Source organism: Cricetulus griseus, chromosome 4, assembly GCF_003668045.3.
Source record: "Cricetulus griseus strain 17A/GY chromosome 4, alternate assembly CriGri-PICRH-1.0, whole genome shotgun sequence".
In the NCBI taxonomy this organism is placed as follows: Eukaryota; Metazoa; Chordata; class Mammalia; order Rodentia; family Cricetidae; genus Cricetulus; species Cricetulus griseus.
Genome location: NC_048597.1, coordinates 104,888,177 through 104,906,545, shown reverse-complemented (window position 1 = coordinate 104,906,545; position 18,369 = coordinate 104,888,177). Strand labels below are relative to the sequence as shown.

At 50.4% G+C, this 18,369-nt stretch overlaps 1 protein-coding gene across 1 annotated transcript in view; it reads left to right on the top strand.

Annotated features, from left to right (window-relative positions):
• Scarb1 (scavenger receptor class B member 1) overlaps positions 1-14,177 on the top strand; it is a 68,831-nt gene extending 54,654 nt beyond the window's left edge. Inside the window, exons 8-13 of the mRNA NM_001244848.2 lie at positions 3,196-3,314; positions 5,755-5,828; positions 7,565-7,616; positions 8,350-8,496; positions 11,133-11,261; positions 14,077-14,177. Coding sequence (NP_001231777.1) covers positions 3,196-3,314; positions 5,755-5,828; positions 7,565-7,616; positions 8,350-8,496; positions 11,133-11,261 — 521 coding nt within the window. The 3' untranslated portion in view covers positions 14,077-14,177. The remainder of the gene's footprint in view (positions 1-3,195; positions 3,315-5,754; positions 5,829-7,564; positions 7,617-8,349; positions 8,497-11,132; positions 11,262-14,076) is intronic.
• The last annotated feature ends 4,192 nt before the right edge of the window (positions 14,178-18,369 follow it).

The window sequence follows — 18,369 nt, the reverse complement described above, 5'->3', positions numbered from 1 at the left end:
AGAGCCCTACACAGGCACGGGATCCAGGGCTTGTCTGTGGGCAGGAATCTGTATCCACAATCCTAGCTCTGTCTTCCCCTCAGTGCATGGTCCCAGAGTTTGCTCCAGTTGCTCCTAGTCACTGAGGCCAGGCTTAGGCTGTGCTGATTGGCCAGGGTGGGTGGCACACACTGCAGGAACAGTGACATCCCGACATTCTTTGCTGGCAGGGAAAGAATTTCATATATGCCAAAGAATCTAAGTGTACTTGTGTCTGTAGCTTGTTCTTTTGTTTGTTGGGGAGGACACAGGCATGTGTGTGCAGGCACGGTTGTGCAGGGAGGGCAGAGGTAGGTGTCTTCCTCCATCACTCTCTGTGTTTTGAGACAGATCCTCTCACTAACCCTTGACCTGTCCAGCTCCAGGAATTCACCTGTCTCTGCCTCCCACGACTGAGGTTTCAGATGTGCGCTGCCATATCTGGTTTTCTATGTGAGTGCTGGGGACCTGAACTCAGGTCCTCATGCTCACACAGGAGAGCCATTACCGACTGAGCCATTTTCCCAACCACCCCATTGCTTACCTTTTTTAAATGTGAGGAGAACAAGAAAGAGGAGGGGGTAGCTCAAATGATATGAGCAGTTTGAAAACTGCAAAGGGAGCACAGCCGGGTGGCCGACAACAACCCCACGAAGGCGGATGCAGTGTTTCCCTGCTCCTCCTGCCCACCAGCCTGACTTTTGATCTCCCGGCTCTCTGCTTGGTTTTGGTCTTTACGTAGATGGAGTCATGATGTGTGCTCTTTGCCCCTCATTCCCTGATGCCACCCCTTGTCACGTTGATATGGTCCATCTGCAAGATGGTGTGTGATTGAGTGTGTCCTCTAGGTTATTGTGTAGTATTCCACAGTGGTAATATGCTTCCTGGCTCATGGAGCTCTCTCTTGGCATTTCACTGTTATAAGCTTTTTTCCAGAAGATTCTTGCATATGATGTGAGGGAGCACCTGAGGCCACATTTCTGTGGCATTTTTATCTGATGGTAAAGAATACACATAGCTTTCCCCCTCTGGGTCATGAGAATTTCTTGGACTCAGGACTCCCTGTGTCTCATCTTCCTGTCTTGGGAGGGCCTTGGACCTTTCCTAGAACGTCCCTTAATCACAACTGAGGTAATCCTGAGCAGTTAAGTCTGGATACATGGGCCATAAAGCTATAAATTAATTATACTTATTGCCCGGGTGCGTCTCTCTGAGGGTGTTTGAAAATAAAAATAGAAGATGAAGCACACATGCTGTTAGAAAGCCAAATGGGCGTGCCATCTGCTGCAGGCTGAGTTGGCAGCCATGACACTCTGTTAGAATCTGTGCCTTCCAGGTCTGGTTAGGTGGCAGCTTCATTTCCCTAGGATCCACGGTATCCCTTCTATAGAAATGGGCTTCTGGCCGGGTGTTGGTGGCACACGCCTTTAATCCCAGCACTCGGGAGGCAGAGGTAGGCGGATCTCTGTGAGTTCGAGGCCAGCCTGGTCTCCAGAGCAAGTGCCAGGACAGGCTCTAAAGCTATACAGAGAAACCCTGTCTCAAAAAACCAAAAAAATAAAAAATAAACAGAAAGAAAAGAAATGGCCTTCTGATGTTTGCTCGTGTCTCCTTTCACAGATTGGATGGGAGGGTGGAGAGGGGGTTTTCCAAACTAAAGGCAAGCATGGGGTGATTTGCCTCTTGTTCCACTGTAAAGAGTCCTTCTCTGTCCCACCAGCCAGAAAGCTTGGCCTTAGCTTAGGCTTGTTTCTAACTAGCTCTTATAACTTAAATGAACTCATTTATATTCATCTATGTGGCTCATGGCTTTTACCTCTCCTGCATGTCCCACTTCCTCTGCATCTAGCTGGTGACTCCTTTCTTCTTCCCAGACCTCTCTTTGTCCAGAAGTCCCACCTATACCTCCTGCCTAGCTATTGGCCATTTACCTTTTAATTTAACCAATCACAGTGACATATCTTTACACAGTACAATCAAAAGCTCGCAATATTTCCCCCTTTTTGTATAAATGAAAAGGAAAGTTTTTTTAATTATTTATTTATTTATTTATTGGTTTTTCGAGACAAGGTTTCCCTGTGTAGCTTTAGAGCCTGTCCTAGGACTAGCTCTTGTAGACCAGGCTTGCCTCAAACTCCTGAGTGCTAGGATTAAAGGCAAGGGCCACCAACCAACCCCTTACCTGCCTTTGGTTTTTAAAGATTTGTGTGATTTTTAATTATGTGATATATATATATATATATATATATATATATATATATATATATATTTTATTTTTGTGTTTGTTTGTACACATGAATGCAGGTCCCTTGAGAGGCCAGAGGTGTCTGATCTCAGGCAGCTGGAATTATAGGCAGTTGTGAGCCTTCTGACATAGGTGCTGGGCACCAAACCCAGGTCCTCTGGGAGAGCAGAAGCACTCTTAGCCACTGAGCTGCCTCTCCAGCCCCAAGGTTTTTCTTTTTTAATTTAAGTGTTGGGAATGTAAAGGCTTAAGAAGCACAGCTTTGAAAAACAGTGCACCTCCCTTCAGCAGATCTGTTGCCCCAGCTCGCCTTGTGGCCTCCTAAGGGAGGCCGGTAACTCTTGTCCTGAGATGGCTGTGTTGGGCCACTTTGCTTGATTGATGGCAAGGTCCTGACTCGGGACCCTGGATGGGAATCTTTTGATGGGGCTGTTCCCTCTCTCCTCCTGTGATGCCAAAGACCGCTCATATGCACCCCTGAGCTATGATGCTTGCAGAAGCAGCCCGAGTGCCTGGCTCACCATTCAGACGCAGCTTCCGCTCACAAATTCATGTGACCTTGATTTTCCTTTTCATCTTCATGTGCCATGATTCCCTCTTGCACCACCAGCCCTGGGGCCTCCTTCATTCTCTCACCTCTGCCACACTCCCACCTGGAATGCCTTTCCTTTGCTTGGTAGCAGCTGCCCTTTCCCCTCCTCCACCCAACCCCACCACTGGGGTCAGCCACCCTGGCTCCGTCCACCCTCCCCATATTCTGTGCCCAGCTTCTTTACACAATGAAGGAAGGGTTCTCCCTGCCTGGTCACCGATGTCCACATCTTGTTAATGCCCCACTATAGGTCTGTTTCCTTCCTTGTCCTGCACCCCTGGCACCCAGCAGGCCAATGTGAACCCCTTTGTTTTCTGACTCTGTCCTTCTCCTCCTCCAGGTGCACCCCTGTTTCTGTCACACCCTCACTTCTACAATGCAGACCCTGTGCTATCAGAAGCCGTTCTGGGTCTGAACCCTGACCCAAGGGAGCATTCTTTGTTCCTTGACATCCATCCGGTAAGCTTTGTGCCTGGTTTCTATGGGTTGCTACAAGCTACTGTTCACCTCTCTCACCCCCTAGCACAGAGCTGGCTCGATCTGGGGCAGGGGAGCCCAGTTCCTTCCACAGTGGTGGCTTCTAGAACTTCGAGCCATCCAAGGTCCCCAATTCCATAGTTCAGTGATGTCGTTACTTTTTTATTGGGGACTATAAAAAAGATATATGGTGGTAAATTAATTAAGAAGTATCAGCTGGGACGTCTCTTGCACTAGAGATATCCTGAACAGTGTCAAGACACTAAAGATTTCGAGACATCAGTGTGGGCCACAGTGACTCACAGAGAAATCAGTGTGGGGGATTTGTCCTGTGTTAATTTGTATCCACCAGCCAGGGTCAGAAGGGTAACACTCAGACACAGGCCCTCTCTGGGATGCACAGCCCTTCTCTCTGCCTTGGGTCACTTGTGACTAGTCAGGCTACTGTCCTTAGCCTTAACTTGGGGACTCTTAGGGCTCCTATCCTGTATGAACACCCGTGACATCCTGAAGGCATTTTGTGAAAACTTTTTGTTTTACTGGGCGTGATGGAAGCCTGGGCCTCTCTCACACATGACAGATGCTCTGGTTCTGAGCCAGGCCTCCATTTGGCCTTGAACTTGCAATCTTTCTGCCTCAGCTTCCAAGTGCATCTCTATACCTGGCTCACAGCCAAGGGTTATTGCAGCGGAAGGGTAGACACATGGGAGGAAGTTGTCTGATATCTTCCCCAGCTCATGCCTAACTCCCCAGCAAGAAGCCTGGCACATAGGAAGTATTTTATGCCAGGAAAGCTTCCCCCAGTATAAGAGCCTGGGTGTTGACCGAGACCTGTCCTGTCCTGTGGGCCCCTCTCTTTGAGGCAGGTCCATGCTCCAGACTCCCCGAGGACACAGGTGCCCAATATTAACTGTCTATGCAAATGGGTGTGGCATGGTGAGGCCAACACCCTAGCTTATGGGGTGGGGGACCCCCTGGAGCTCAGGTTCCAAGACTCTGGCAGAGCTCCTGGAGAGGGTTGCTCAGCGCACCCCAGCAGAGCTGTCTGCAGGGTTGTGATCCCCACACTTCTGTCTGCAAGTCATATCCAGTTTGTGGAGGCCTTTGCCCAGTTTCCCTTTGCCCTGAGTGTGTTGGGCTCAGAGGAAAGGCAATGTCCTTGTCCTCTGTTGTGGGTGGTTATGGCATGAGAGGTGGCCTTCTGCTTCCATCATCCTTGCAAGAGTCACATGATCTAGACAGGGCTAACTGCATTCCCAGAAAACAGCACAAAGCCGCAATCACAATTCTCTCTTCACCAACCTTCTCTCATTTCATTCTAGAGCTTTCCTCCTGATTTAAATGATGTGTCAGTTCTCCTAGTGATTATTATTACTATTATTTTAAAAATGGAGCCACGTGTGGGAAGCTTTTCTGCTGCTGCCTCTGCTAGGCAGTGGCAGGACCCTAAATTACTACGAGTAAAGAGAAAAGGTTGCAATTCGAGCTGCTGTACAGTTAAATGTATTGACCCTGGATCAGGCCCTGCAGTAAGCTTCCTGAGTGAGTGAGCAATGTTGTAAACAGATTGAAAAAGCCATCCTAACCGCACGTGCCCCACACTTGGGAGGCACTGTCTGAGGAAGCTAGATGAGGGCTGGGAATATAGCTCAGTAGATAGGGTGCTTGCCTGACATGCACAAAGTCCTGGGTTCCATCCCAGCACCTTGCAAAGTTAGGCATGAGCCAGCCCTCAGAAGGTGGAGGCAGGGAGATTTGGAGTTCAAGATCATCCTTGGTTACATAGCAAGTTGGAGTCCAGCCTGGGCCATATGAAATTCTGTCTCAAAACAACAAAAACAAAAAACAAAAAAACAAGCCAAGTACTGGTGGCACATGCCTTTAATCCCAGCACTCAGGAGGCAGAGGCAGGTGGATCTCTGTGAGTTTGAGGCCAGCCTGGGACAGCCAAAGCTACAGAGAAACCCTGTCTCGAAAAACCAAAACAAAACAAAACAAAAACAAAACCCAGATGGAGATTACCCCTCTGGTGGCAAGTAGCTCTATAGAGAGGACATTGAGGTGGCAGGTGTCTGATCCCTTTGGCAAACATGTATTTCCTGAGGGAGAGCCTACCTAGTGTGTGCATGGGAAATTTCCAGAAGGGTGGCTACCCCAGCTTGTTGGCTGGTTCATGTGGGAGAGAAGCCTCTGGGGTCCCTAGAGCTGGAGCTGGCCTCCATGGTCTTTTTTTTTTCCCTTAAGATTTATTATGTATACACACACCAGATCTCAGTATAGATGGTTGTGAGCCACCATGTGGTTGCTGGGAATTGAACTCAGAACCTCTGGAAAAGCAGCCAGTGCTTTTAACCTCTGAGCCATCTCTCTAGCCTCATGGCCTCCATGGTCTTATAGCTCTCCTTACTGTTTTCTGTTCCAGGTCACTGGGATCCCCATGAACTGTTCTGTGAAGTTGCAGATAAGCCTCTACATCAAAGCTGTCAAGGGCATTGGGTGAGTAGGTTGGTGTGGAAAATCTGAAGGCATCAGGGACCATGAGGCTTCATACATTGGTGGATGCAAGGCATGGGAAGAGAGAAGGGTCCATCCACTTCTGTCTTCCTTATGAAGGCATCTTTGCTCTGGATGGAGATCCAGCCTGCACCCTGATACTCCATCATTCCCCCTTTCCCTCGACAGTCAGATCGGTCAATCCAAAACTGTCTCCCCATAATAGAATAGATTGCCTGCTTGCATGTCTGTGCAATGCCCACAGAGACCAGAAGAGGGCATGGGATCCCAGGGGACTGGAGTTGCAGACTGTTGTGAGCCACTATATGGGTGCTGAGAATTGAACCTGGGACCTCTGGAACAGCAGCCAGTGCTCTAAACCATCATTCCCTGGATTTACTTTAATTATGTGTACAGAGTGAGACTTCGAGGGCTCCTGCCCCATTCCACGTTTGCCAGGCAAAAACTTGCTGATAGAGTCCAGCCTTGGAGCTGATCACTGGTCAGTGTCACAGATCGAATGCCTGGGAACCACTTAGAAGTATGTGACTGAGGAAGAGATGGGCTCTGGGCTTCATGGCTTGAGTGGAATAAAGCCAGCAGAGCCTACAGGTCTCATACTTAGAGTCTAGCCCTGACCTTCTGTGGGGGAAACCGAGGCCAGGAAGCACCTGACTCAGCTAGACTCCTACAGACACACACACACTCACACATACCACACACACACTCACACATACCACACACACATACGCACAAGCACACACACATGTACTCTCTCTCTCTCTCTCTCTCACTCACTCACACACACACACACACACACACACACACACACACACACACACACACGAACTCCTGATTCCTGATTGCTGGAAAAGCACTCTTTCACTGAATTATACCCTCAGGCTTCTTTTCACTTTTATTTTGCTGCAGTGTCTCATTAAATTGCCCAGGCTGCTCTTGAACTCACTCTGTAACCCATCATGGCCTTGAACTTGGACCTGCACCACTCTATCTGGCTCACCTAGGCCCTTGAAACTGGAGGCCAAAGTGGGCTGGTGTGAGCTCCTGAGGCCATCTTCCAAAGATTGATTTGTTCCACTGCCTAAAGTACTCTTTAGAATCTTTATAGATTTATGGAGAGGTGGCAGAAATGGAGATCTTTGTCCCCTGTCCCAGCACTCTCTGCACTGTCAATTTCTGGCAGTAGTTGTCACAGTAAGGAACCAAAGTCTAGCATTGTGGACAGCTGTTACTGCAGCCACCCAGGCTTCCATGGGATGGGACTCATTGGTATTGTTTATTATTTATTTTTTAATGTATTTGCTACGGGGTACAGGTACATGCAGATGTGGAGGTCAGGACAACTTTTGGAAACCTGTTCTCCCCTCCCACTTTGTGGGTCCTGGGGATGGACTCAGGTCATCAGGCTTGGCTGCAAACACCATTACCTGGTGAGCCATGCTACTCCCTTAATTTATTTTTTGAACCAGGGTTTCAGGTAGCCCAGGCTGTCCTCGAACTTAGCTAAGGATGGTCAAATGTACTGAGCTCTTGCCTTCCAAGCTCCTCTTACATCTTTCTGTCCCATTTTCTTTTGAGGTGTTGCAAATTGAACCAAGCCCATGCACATGGTAGCCAAAAGCTCTATTGAGCAACACAACACAGCACCCCAACTCCAAACATAGCTTCCATTCTCAAGGTCACCTTTGGTCACTCACTTTGTGTTCCTTTATTTCTAGGCAAACAGGGAAGATCGAGCCCGTGGTCCTCCCATTGCTGTGGTTTGAGCAGGTGAGGCTCTGAGGCAGTAGGGAGTCTGGGGAGCTTACGTGTATCTGAGGCAGGTGGAAAAGGTGCAGGCCTGGCTTATTTATTTCACTTTGGTGCTAATGTTAGCTTAGCTTCTGGTACCTAAATTTAGTTATTCGTATGGATGTTTTTACTGCATGTATGTATGTATGTATGTATGTATGTATGTATGTATGTATGTATGTGTACTGCATGAAAGCCTGGAGATCATCAGATCCCTTTGAACTGGAATTACAGGTGGTTGTGAGTCACCCAGTGGATGTTGGGAAGAGAATTTGGGTTCCCTGGAAGAGTAGCCAAGGCTTTTAACCACTTAGCCTTCTCCAGGGTTTGCTAATGGCTTCTGAGGGTCGGGTTTTCACTTCCTCTTTGTCTGAGGCGGTGCCCGGAGGTGGAGATGGCACCTTGCCACCTGATCTTTCTCGTGACCCTTCAGATCCTAAGACCTGTTGTAACCGATGAAAGAGTTGACGCTTGGGGGGGGGGGGGAGATGGGAGGGGGGGATGGGAAGGTGGGGGTGTCTTTGGGGTTAGATCCATCTCCCATTGGCCAGTGCCAACAGCAAGGGCATCTGGGAAATGTAGTTCTCCTTGGACTTCTAGCAGCCCTGGGACTCTCCGGTCTGAGTTTGGGAGGGGCGAGACACAAGGGAGGGTTCTGGAAGGCGCAGCGTGCAGGCCGGCCCTCCTTACCTGTCCGTCCGTCCTGCTGCAGAGCGGTGCCATGGGCGGCGAGCCCCTGAACACGTTCTACACGCAGCTGGTGCTGATGCCCCAGGTACTTCAGTATGTGCAGTATGTGCTGCTGGGGCTGGGCGGCCTCCTGCTGCTGGTGCCCGTCATCTACCAGTTGCGCAGCCAGGTGAGTAGGCAGGGCGGCAGGACTCTGTGCTCCGGTCTCGTCGGGTTTATCTCCTGCACTAGCTCTCGTTCTAGCCCCTTTCGCATCCTGCTCTGACTTCTTTACCTGTCTTGGAAGGCCCGGGACCCTCCGTGGTGGGCGCTGGACTGAGAGAAGTACCCAGTCATTTGACCAGCAAGTGGGTACCACTTGGTGCAGGTGCTGTGAAGTGCCTGCTGGAGGTGGAGGTGAGAGGCTTGGGTCTGGCCTGGTCAGAGAAGCAAATGAAAGCCATGTAAAACCAAACAGAAAGGATAATTTATCGACGGTAAAAGATAACAGAAAATGGGATGGGCATGAGATGGAGGTGGGAAGAGCCGCATATGGGCTCTTGAACTTAAATTTTCTAAGTTGAGAGAAACAAATTAATTTAGTTATCAATTTTGTTTAACCCAAATATATATATCAAAATGTGGAGTTGAGGGGTAGCTCAGCAATAGAGTGCTTGTTTAGCAAATTCAAGGCCCTGCATTCAGTCCTCAACACTGACAGAGTAAAATGTGCGATCAAATGTGATAAAAAGATCAGAAAAAGAAAGAAGGGAGGAGGGAAAGAAGGAAGGGAGGGAGGAAGAAAGGAAGGAAGGAAGAAAGAAAAGAAGGAAGAAAGGAGGTCTGGAGAGATGGCTCAGTGGTTGGGAGCACTTCTTGCTTGCAGAGGACCTAGGTTTGATTCCCAGCACTCACATGGTGATACTCTACCATCTATAACCCTAGTTCTAGGGGATATAACAGGCACACATGTGGTGCATATGCATGCAGGCAAAATATTCACACACATGAAATAAAAATTTAAAAAGCCGAGAAGGCATGCAATCAATTTACAAGATATAAAGACTGTCTCAGTTCTTTTCCATATTTAATCTTTGAAATCTGGTGACCATTTCATACCAGGTGTGGTGGACTTATGCCTGTAATCCCAGCATTCAGGAGAGAGGTTGAGGCAGGAGGATTGGAAATTCAAAGTCATCCTTGGCTACATGTAAAATTTGAAGCCAGCCTGGGCTACATGAAACCTTGTCTCAGAAAATAAAATAAATGCAATAGTGTGGTTCAGACCTGGGCGTGGGTGACTTATATAAGGAAGCAAGCAAAAAATGGATGAAAAATGTAACCCTAGGGCATGTAGCCACTAAAAGCAGGAAGCAAAGGGGGGTGACTAGAATCTTAGTTCCCTTCTGGCCTTAGGGCCATCCATCCACTCATGGGTGAGAATTGTGTTTTCGAGGCCGTGCCCATAAATCTTGGGTTTACAGAAATGAACAGAACATACAGCTTGAAATTCAGGGCCAAGTCCCCTCACATGATGCTAATAGCTGTTTTTATGAAGTCAGGGCTATTGAGAACAGGGTGGTGATCAACTGTGATGGGAGTCTACAGGCCGGGAGTCAGTGGCCACCCGCAGGGCCCCACCTGAGGTGTCCTGGGACCACAGGCCCTTCTTTCTGCTTGGGGGGGGGCTTCACTCCTGCCTTCCTGCCCAGTCAGTCTACTGGTTTTCTTTCTGAAGGTGTGTTTGCTTGCTTGCTTGCTTGCTTGCTTGCTGTGGGAAGAACAGATCCCTTTCAAACCATCAGCACCCCACTTCCATTTCCAAGCACTGGCCCCAAGTTTCATGTCATCTCAAAGGGGCATCGGGGAGCCCCAGGCTCACCATATTGACTGCAGCCTTGAGTGTCTGATGGACAGTTATGGGCTGGACTTCCAGGATGGTGGTGTTGCCTGTGGCTGCCCAGTGAGAGCTGGGCTAGTCTCTTCCAGTCAACCACTGGAGAAGGAGAAAGGGGGATCCAAAAATAGAAGGCCCCTTCTCACTGCACCTTGGGGTCAAGGGTCAAGTCTATTTGCCCTGCAGGTTTCATCAGAGGCCAAAACAGCAATCCACACCCTACCAGCCTTGCCCTAACAAGGCTAGGCCTCATGTATGTGTGTGTGTGTGTGTTCGTCTCAGTTTTTTTAACTGCATGCTGGCTGTTAAAAAACAAACATACATCATTCTTTTGTTTTTGTTTTTTGTTTTGTTTTTCGAGACAGGGTTTCTCTGTATAACAGCTCTGTCTGTTCTAGTACTTGCTTTGTAAACCAGGCTGGCCTAGAACTCACAGAGATCCGCCTGCCTCTGCCGCCCGAGTGCTGGGATTAAAGGCGTGCGCCGCTGCCGCCGCTGCCGCCGCCGCCGCCACCACCACCACCACCACCACCACCCAGCTCCTTATGTTATTCCTGTACATCATTCTCAAGGAGAATAAATTTATGTTAATATTTGCCCCTGATTGAAAACTCCATGAACTTGGGGAAGTAGCTAAGTGAGACATTGTGCTTAGCAGACCCCAGGTCATCTGTGCAAGTCCAGCCCAGCTCCACCGAACCAGACCGGAGAAACCCAAACACTCTCCACACTTGCCCTTCTGCGGCCATCTCCGCCCCCTGCTGCCTGTGGTGGCTCTCTGTTGCTCTGCTTGCCCTTATTCTGGGGCAGTTCACCCATGATGCAGGGTGGAGGACTCTGCTATCCTCTTCTGTCCCTTTGCTTCTGGGGAACCCAGGGACTCCCCAGTGACACAGCGTGGAATATAAACGAGCTTGGTTGTCTTCCAGGAGAAATGCTTTTTATTTTGGAGTGGTAGTAAAAAGGGCTCGCAGGATAAGGAGGCCATTCAGGCCTACTCTGAGTCTCTGATGTCACCAGCTGCCAAGGGCACGGTGCTGCAAGAAGCCAAGCTGTAGGTGCGTACCAGGTAACCCCTCCCCCACCCCATCTTGCCTGTAGCCAGTAGACCTGTTCCACCCTCCCCACCCATAGTATCTGCTTGGGTGTCATCCACATGGAAAGCCACCCTCCTGCCGTCATCACAGTGGATCCCCTCTTGTCTCAAGTTTCTTGGACCTTCAGTCAGTGACTCTCGTTTACAAGGTCCTGTGAGAGGATGAAAGTTAGGCCAGTTGCTTCTCAGTGCTCCGTCCTGTACAGTTTGCTCAACGCAGGCCCTTGCACCTCAAAGGATATTTTGGTTCAGAAGACACACTGGTTCTAGTCTGGAATAAGAGACTAAGTAATTTAGGCATTGGTTGAACGCCAGCTGTATACTTGGGCCCCAGGCCTAAGGATAGGATCACCAGGCTGAGCACATAGGATCCATAACGGATTGCTCAATACAGTCTAAAAGTGTCTGCCCTATGCAGTGCTGGGCTGGGTGGTCTTGGTGGCTCACCACCGATGCAGGTATTACTCAGCAGCCCATCTTGTAGGGACCCAGGGCAGCCCTTTCCCAAGATCTCCAGGTCCTGTAGGGTTCAGGGCTAAGGAGAGGCCGAGCCCTACGGGGTGTGTCCCTGCCTGGGAAGTGACAGGAAGAGCAATGGGCCCTGCAATTTGAGGTTAGCAGAGGTGAGTTGTGTCCCAACAGAAGCTGCTATTTTAGCTTTTAAGCCAGCTTGGGTGTGAACACTTCCTTGGAGGGAGCTAGGAGGGTGGAGGCCACAGCTCGGCTCCTGGGTTTCTGGGCGCCAACTGGCTACTTCCAGCAATGTTAGCTGTCAGAGAAGGAAATAAAACAGAACTCTGGTGGGTATATGATTGTCCAGGGTGGTGCCACCGCCCTACAGGAGGAAGGACAGGCCAAGTAGGCTGGGCCTCTGCAGCTCAGTGGATCCCATGTGTCCCTGGAGCTGAGGAAGGGTCTCAGTGGGTGGGGCTTCCAGGAGGAGTGAGAGTGGGGCCTTGTGTCCTGCTGCCTTCCAGCAATGGTGGCCTCTTCAGGTGATATTTGGTATGCCAGAGGGCAGGGAAGACATCCCAGGTGGGAGATAGGGGACTCCCAGGGGACAAACGTAGTCTCCAAGCAAAGATTGGATAGCCACATTAGCCCAGATGGAGCCCATAGCTGCACAGCCTTAACCCTGCCCAGACCCCAGTAAAAGGAATGAAACTGGGGTTTCCCAGCCTGGTCCAGCCTTTGTTTGGCTTCAAGATTCCCTTGGGCTATGGAGAGTGGCTTGAGTCCCCACTCCAGTTAGGTCTGGTCATGTGCTAGAGAGGACAGTGTCTTCAAATGAAGACCAGCTTCATCATGTGGGGTGACCTGGGCCATTGCGTAGGGGATTACCCCACCTCAATGCCCCCTCACTTGGTAGGGCCTCACACTGCACCTCGCACCTGGGCGTGGGGGTGGCCCCTAGGGGCGCCTGCTGTTCCTGGAGGAGAAGGAAGACACGGCCACTTATTATATGAGTAAGAAAAAGACGCTCCCTCTGGGCAAATGGGCATTGCTATAAGGCAAGGGGGTGGCAGGCAGGGCTAGCTGTGTGGTCAGATGCCTTGAATAGACAAGGGTACAGAGTGGCTTTGGGGACGAGCTTCGAGCCTCTGTTTCTCATTGGTCTAACTCCCATTCTAAATTATCCTGTCAAACACAGTCATGGGGGAGGGGAAATGTGCCCTGGCTCCCCTGGCTGTCCAGTGCCTTGTAGATTTGTTGCATGTGTTTTTCTTGGGAAAGACCAAGCTACAGTCAACTCTTGTTTTATTCTCTGGCAACAAGGGCATGCTGGCTCACTCAGACTAGCTTTGAACTTGTGGCACTCCTCCTGCCTCAGTCTTCCGAGTACTGAGATTCCAAGCACATAACACTGCTATGCCTTGTGCCTCACTTTTACTTCGGAGTCTGTCTGTCTGTCTGTCTGTCTGTCTGTCTGTCTGTCTGTCTGTCTGCTGTCTGTCCGTCTGTGGTTCCGGAGAATGGAAGCCGGGGCTCTTTTACTGAGTGTGTTCCACCTCTGAACTTTACCCCCAGCACCCTGTTTTTACTTTGCTGTGGGACTTTCTCACATGCTGGGGTGCTATGTTTATATGGGGAGGCAAGACTGGTTTTGGTCCAGGGAGAAGATGTTCCCACACCCACAGCCTCTCTCTGTCTATGCTGTGGTTTCCTTCCCAGCTGGAGGGTGCGGCAGGGCTGGGATGTCGGGGTGACAGTGTCTCTCTGTCCTAGGGAAGGAGGGATGGGGCTGCAGGGCAGGGGTAGATACCCAGTATTCTTATCATTTTCCTAAGATGGGAAATCTTTTCAAGTTGGAGTCTCTCGACATCTACTCCATCCTTCTCCATATCCTAGTGTCCCTAAAGCCCAAAGGCCGTCATTGCTGGGATTTGGTGGGAAGATGTCTCTCACCTCCATGGACAAGAGTCATTTTTAACAGCTGATCCTGGCAGAGTCACTGGCCTGTGACTCTGTTTTAAACACGTTCTCCTGTGGACAGACGTTTAGGCCATTTCTAGTTTCCCTGTGCGACAGTGCTATACTCTCATTCTGGACTCTGCTGTGCCCTCCCCACTGTGTCCTGCCAGTCTCTGGCTTCAGTTTTCCCGTCTCTAAAGAGAGGGGATGAAACCCAGTGACCTACAGGACTGAGGAGTCCCCATGTGTAAGAGGGTGGTGTCTCAGGTCTTGGCAGACAGCACTGGGATGTGGGGTGTGAACCAGGGATAGGCAGGGCAGGGGTAGGTGACAGGCCGGTGACTGAACTTCTTCTTTCTCTACAGGGTCCCAAAGACACCACGAGCCCCCCCAACCTGATAGCTTGGTCAGACCAGCCATCCAGCCCCTACACCCCGCTTCTTGAGGACTCTCTCAGCGGACAGTCCGCCAGTGCCATGGCCTGAGCCCCCAGATGTCACACCTGTCTGCACAGCACACATGCGCCCAGGCGTGTGCAAAATCACTCAGGGACCAGGGACAGACCCGCTGCTGAAGGCTCCAGCTGAGTCACAGGCACTCTCTTCTAAGTGGCCTGTGAGCCAGGCTGTGGGGATTGCAACTGCCACCAGCCCCTCCCATGGGGAGCTGGCCTTGCCCAGGCCCTCGACTTCATGCTGCCCTTGTCTTCCTCCCTCAGGCTAAAAGCTGTAGTCCCCATGGAAGACAGAACTGTCACTCCTAGGGGTTGGGTGTGCATCAGCCTCTTGTGCCAAGGCCAGGCAAGCAGTTCCAGGGCCTGACGGGTCTGCACATGTACTCTGGAGCTGGGTCTGGTCCTTTTCCTCCAATCTCTGCTATGTCACCTAAACACTGAATTGGCCACTGTAAGTGGCCAAGGTGGCAGGCCCCTCAGGGTCCTTAGTTTTCAGGTGTGGTGTCAGAGGTAGAGAGGTGTGGGCCATCTACCCCTGGCACCTGGTCCCCTGGCATCTGGCCTGGTGGCCTGGTGTACTTCCCCAGAGGGTAGGGGACAAGGAGGCCCGTCGCTCTGCAACTGTCCCTTTTTCTACTGGAAGAGAAATTTTATCACCTTTTGGAAGAAACTCATGATTGAAGCAATAAACATTTTCACAGATTTAACACTGCCTTCTGTGACTGTCTGTTGGGCAGGGCTGGGGCTCCGGAGTCCAGGCCACATCACTAATTTAGGATGTGTTCCCCATGGCTGACAACTATGTCTCCTGGTGTTGGGCCAGCACTCACCCCTAGCCATTTTTCCACTTCAAGCCTGATGTGGTACATGGCTTGGATGCACCAGCATCAGGCTTGCTGTGGCCTTTCCCTGTCCTGTAGAGCCCTCTGGGTCTTCCTAGAGTCAGCACCCAGGGCCAGAGCATTCTTGTCACCCACATGACCTTGGAGGGACTGGGGAAGGACTGGGAGGGAGGGTGTAAGTTTCATCCCAAGTTCAAGCAATTATAAGGGAGACATTTCCCCCTGGTATCCCTGTTTTAGAATAAAGCCATGTTTTGCCCTCAAGGGACTCACTAGAAACTGGGCAAGAGAATTATATTATGAACACTGAAAAGTACACGAAGAAGCTCTGATGGTTGCCACCGCCTGCACCTCCTCCCTTTTTAGGATTAGTTTTATTGTTGTGTGTGGGCTCATGCCATGGCACAGGTGTGCAGGTCAGAGGATAACAGTTGGTTCTTTTCTTACCATGTGGGTCCTGAGGATCGAACTCAGTTCCTTAGGTTTGGCAGCAAGCTCCTTTGCCCACTGAACCCTCTCCCTGGCCCTGTACTTCCTCTTCAACTTCCACTGTTTCCTTCCTGCCCTTCTGCCTCCTACTAATCCCTCCATCGTACTGTGTAACATGAACAACTCTATCAGGTGGACTCTTTATTTTTGTTTTTTTAAGACAGGGTCTACATTTACAAGGCCAGCCTGGGCTGGAACTTATGCCCCTGCCTCTGTCCCCCAAATGCTGGGGTGACAGAGCAGATTTATAATCTCTATGACCAGGAATAGCCAGCCTTTCTATGCTTTTCAGGTTGGTTGTGAACTTCCGGGCTCAAGGACTCCTCCAGCCTTGTCCTCTGCATGGCTGGGACCAGAGATGTGCGCTTCTGTGCCCAGCTTCCTTGTGTCTTTCCGATGTCTACTGCCCCACAGACAGGAGACAGGAGCACTCAGAGGCAGACATTCCTGCTCAGGGGTCTGGCAGCTCAGGCGGGTTGGGGCGGGTTGGTTGGGGTTCTGGGGAGGTCTCCCCTTTTACGCGCTTTTACCTTTTACGGGCATGTGGAGACTCAAGCCTGGCCTGTGGCCTCCTTCCACCTTCTGCTCCTGTTCACCCAGTGTGCAAGAAGCTTAAGAAGCTTTGTGTGTGCCCCACCCCCACCCCCGTGTCCCCTGTATCACATGAACTAGGGGCAAAGGTGCACACCTCTAATCCCAGGACTGGGACTCAGGCAGAGACTGGAGGACCAGGCATTCAGCAACATAGTGAGTTCAAGACCAGCCTGGACTATACATAAGACTGTCTTAAATACAAAGAAGGAGGAGGCTGATGCGGGGACGCATGCCTTTTATCCCAGCACTCAGGAGACGGAGGCACGGATCTCTGTGAATTTGAGGCCAACCTGGTCTGCAGAGTGAGTTCCAGGCCAGCTAGGACTACGTAGCAGGATTCGGTCTCAGAAAAAAAAAAAGCAAAACTTGGGGTTCAGACACCACTTCCCCAGGGCTACCTTCCCCCCTTTACTGTGACCTTCCTCTCAGCGCCTAACATTTGGCAGCTGACTAGCTTTGCTTGTTCCAAAACATTCTCAGAAGGAACCATGCAGCGGGAGTCTATCCAGTTGGCTCCGGGGACGCCTCCCCTGCCGAGCAGTTTGCAGGGATCAATGCCATCAGTTGTCAGCCATCAGTCATCCAGGGTATTTTTACCCAGTAGGCTGACGCATCCCCTGACTTCTCTCCACATTTATAGAGAGCTGGCAAGTGGAAATAATCCGATTGCAAAAGCTGGTTGCCCAATATGCAACTAAGTGTGGGAAGGCTTCCCCCGGGGTGTGGAAGAGCCCTGAGATGTGGAGAAGCCCCAAGGCCAGGCGGTCCTTGAGGTCCAGATTTGAGAGATGGTCACTGACAGCGCCCCCTGCTGGCTCTTGGGAAAGAATTCTTTTTGTTTGGTTGTGGGGTGTGTGTGTGTGTGTGTGTGTGTGTGTGTGTGTGTGTGTGTGTGTGTGTACATGGAATTGGTCAGTGTACTTAAGGTACTGAGATCCAAACTCGAGTCTCCATGTTTACACTTCATTGACTGAATTACCTCTCTAGCCCTTCCTTTTGTTGTTGTCTGTTTGAGACAGGGTCTTGCTGTGTAGCCCAAGCTGGCCTCCAACCCTAGGCAATCCTGCCTCAACCTCCTCCCCAGAGCTGGGGTTCAGGCATCTGCTACAGTTCTCTATTTCTAAAGACTTTTGCTTTAAAAACAAAATAAAAAAATCTTTAAAAAACTTTTGCATTTTTGAGACAGGGTCTCTCTCTCTCTCTCTCTCTCTCTCTCTCTCTCTCTCTCTCTCTCTCTCTCTGTAGCTTTGGCTGTCTTAGAACTTGCTATGTAGACTACGCTGGCCTCCAATTCACAGAGATCCACCTGCCTCTTGCCTCCAAATGCTGGGATTAAAGGTATACACCACACCTGGCTTCAAGAATTAAATTTGTTTGAAGAGGAAGCCATGTGTCTTCCAGATCCTGGACCTGTCTGGCCAGTAATAATCTGTGGCACCCATGAGGGTTGACACACAGCCCTTAGACGGCAGGCCCTTAGGGGACCAGTGGCTCTTAGTTCCTTGGAGGATCCTCTATACTGTCTCACCACATCCTACGCTGCCAGTGGAGTGTGTGTCACTCCTGGTCATGGTCACTCCTGCCTCATCCAGGCCTCACTTTCATCAGTCACTCTACCCTAGCCATACTAGCTACTCTGGGAAGCCCCCTGTGCTGGCTAATTATAACTGTCAACTTGACACAATGTAGAATCATGCTAGAAGAGCATTCCAGGGAGGGATTGCATAGATCCAGCTGGCCTGTGGGCACGTGTGTGGGTATTTGCCTTGACTGTTAATTGAAGTGGGAAGACTCACCCTGAGTATGGGTGGCACCATTCCCAGGCTGGGCCCTGACCTGTGTAAGAGTAAAGAAATCTAGCTAAGTATGCACCAGCAGGCAGAATGGCGTGTTTGTTTCTCTCTGCTCTTGACTGTGGATGTGATAAGCCTAGCTGCTTGAGTTCCTGCCTTGACTTCCCCAGAATGATGGATGACTTGAAACTGTAAGTCACATATTACTTTTTCCTCATGTTACTTTTGTCACGATAGAAATGAAACTGGGACACACACACACACACACACACACACACACACACACACACACACACACACACGAGTGACAACTACTCACTCAGCTTTTCCGTCTCAGTACACCTGGAGTGCTTGTATACCCCAGTGAACGCCAGAATGCTTTGGAATACTGGAGATTCTAACTCTGGTTGCTACGCCCCTCCCCCCCCAAGCCCTGGCCCCATGAAGTAACCCTAGTATGTGAATCTAGAGCATGTCAACCTTCTC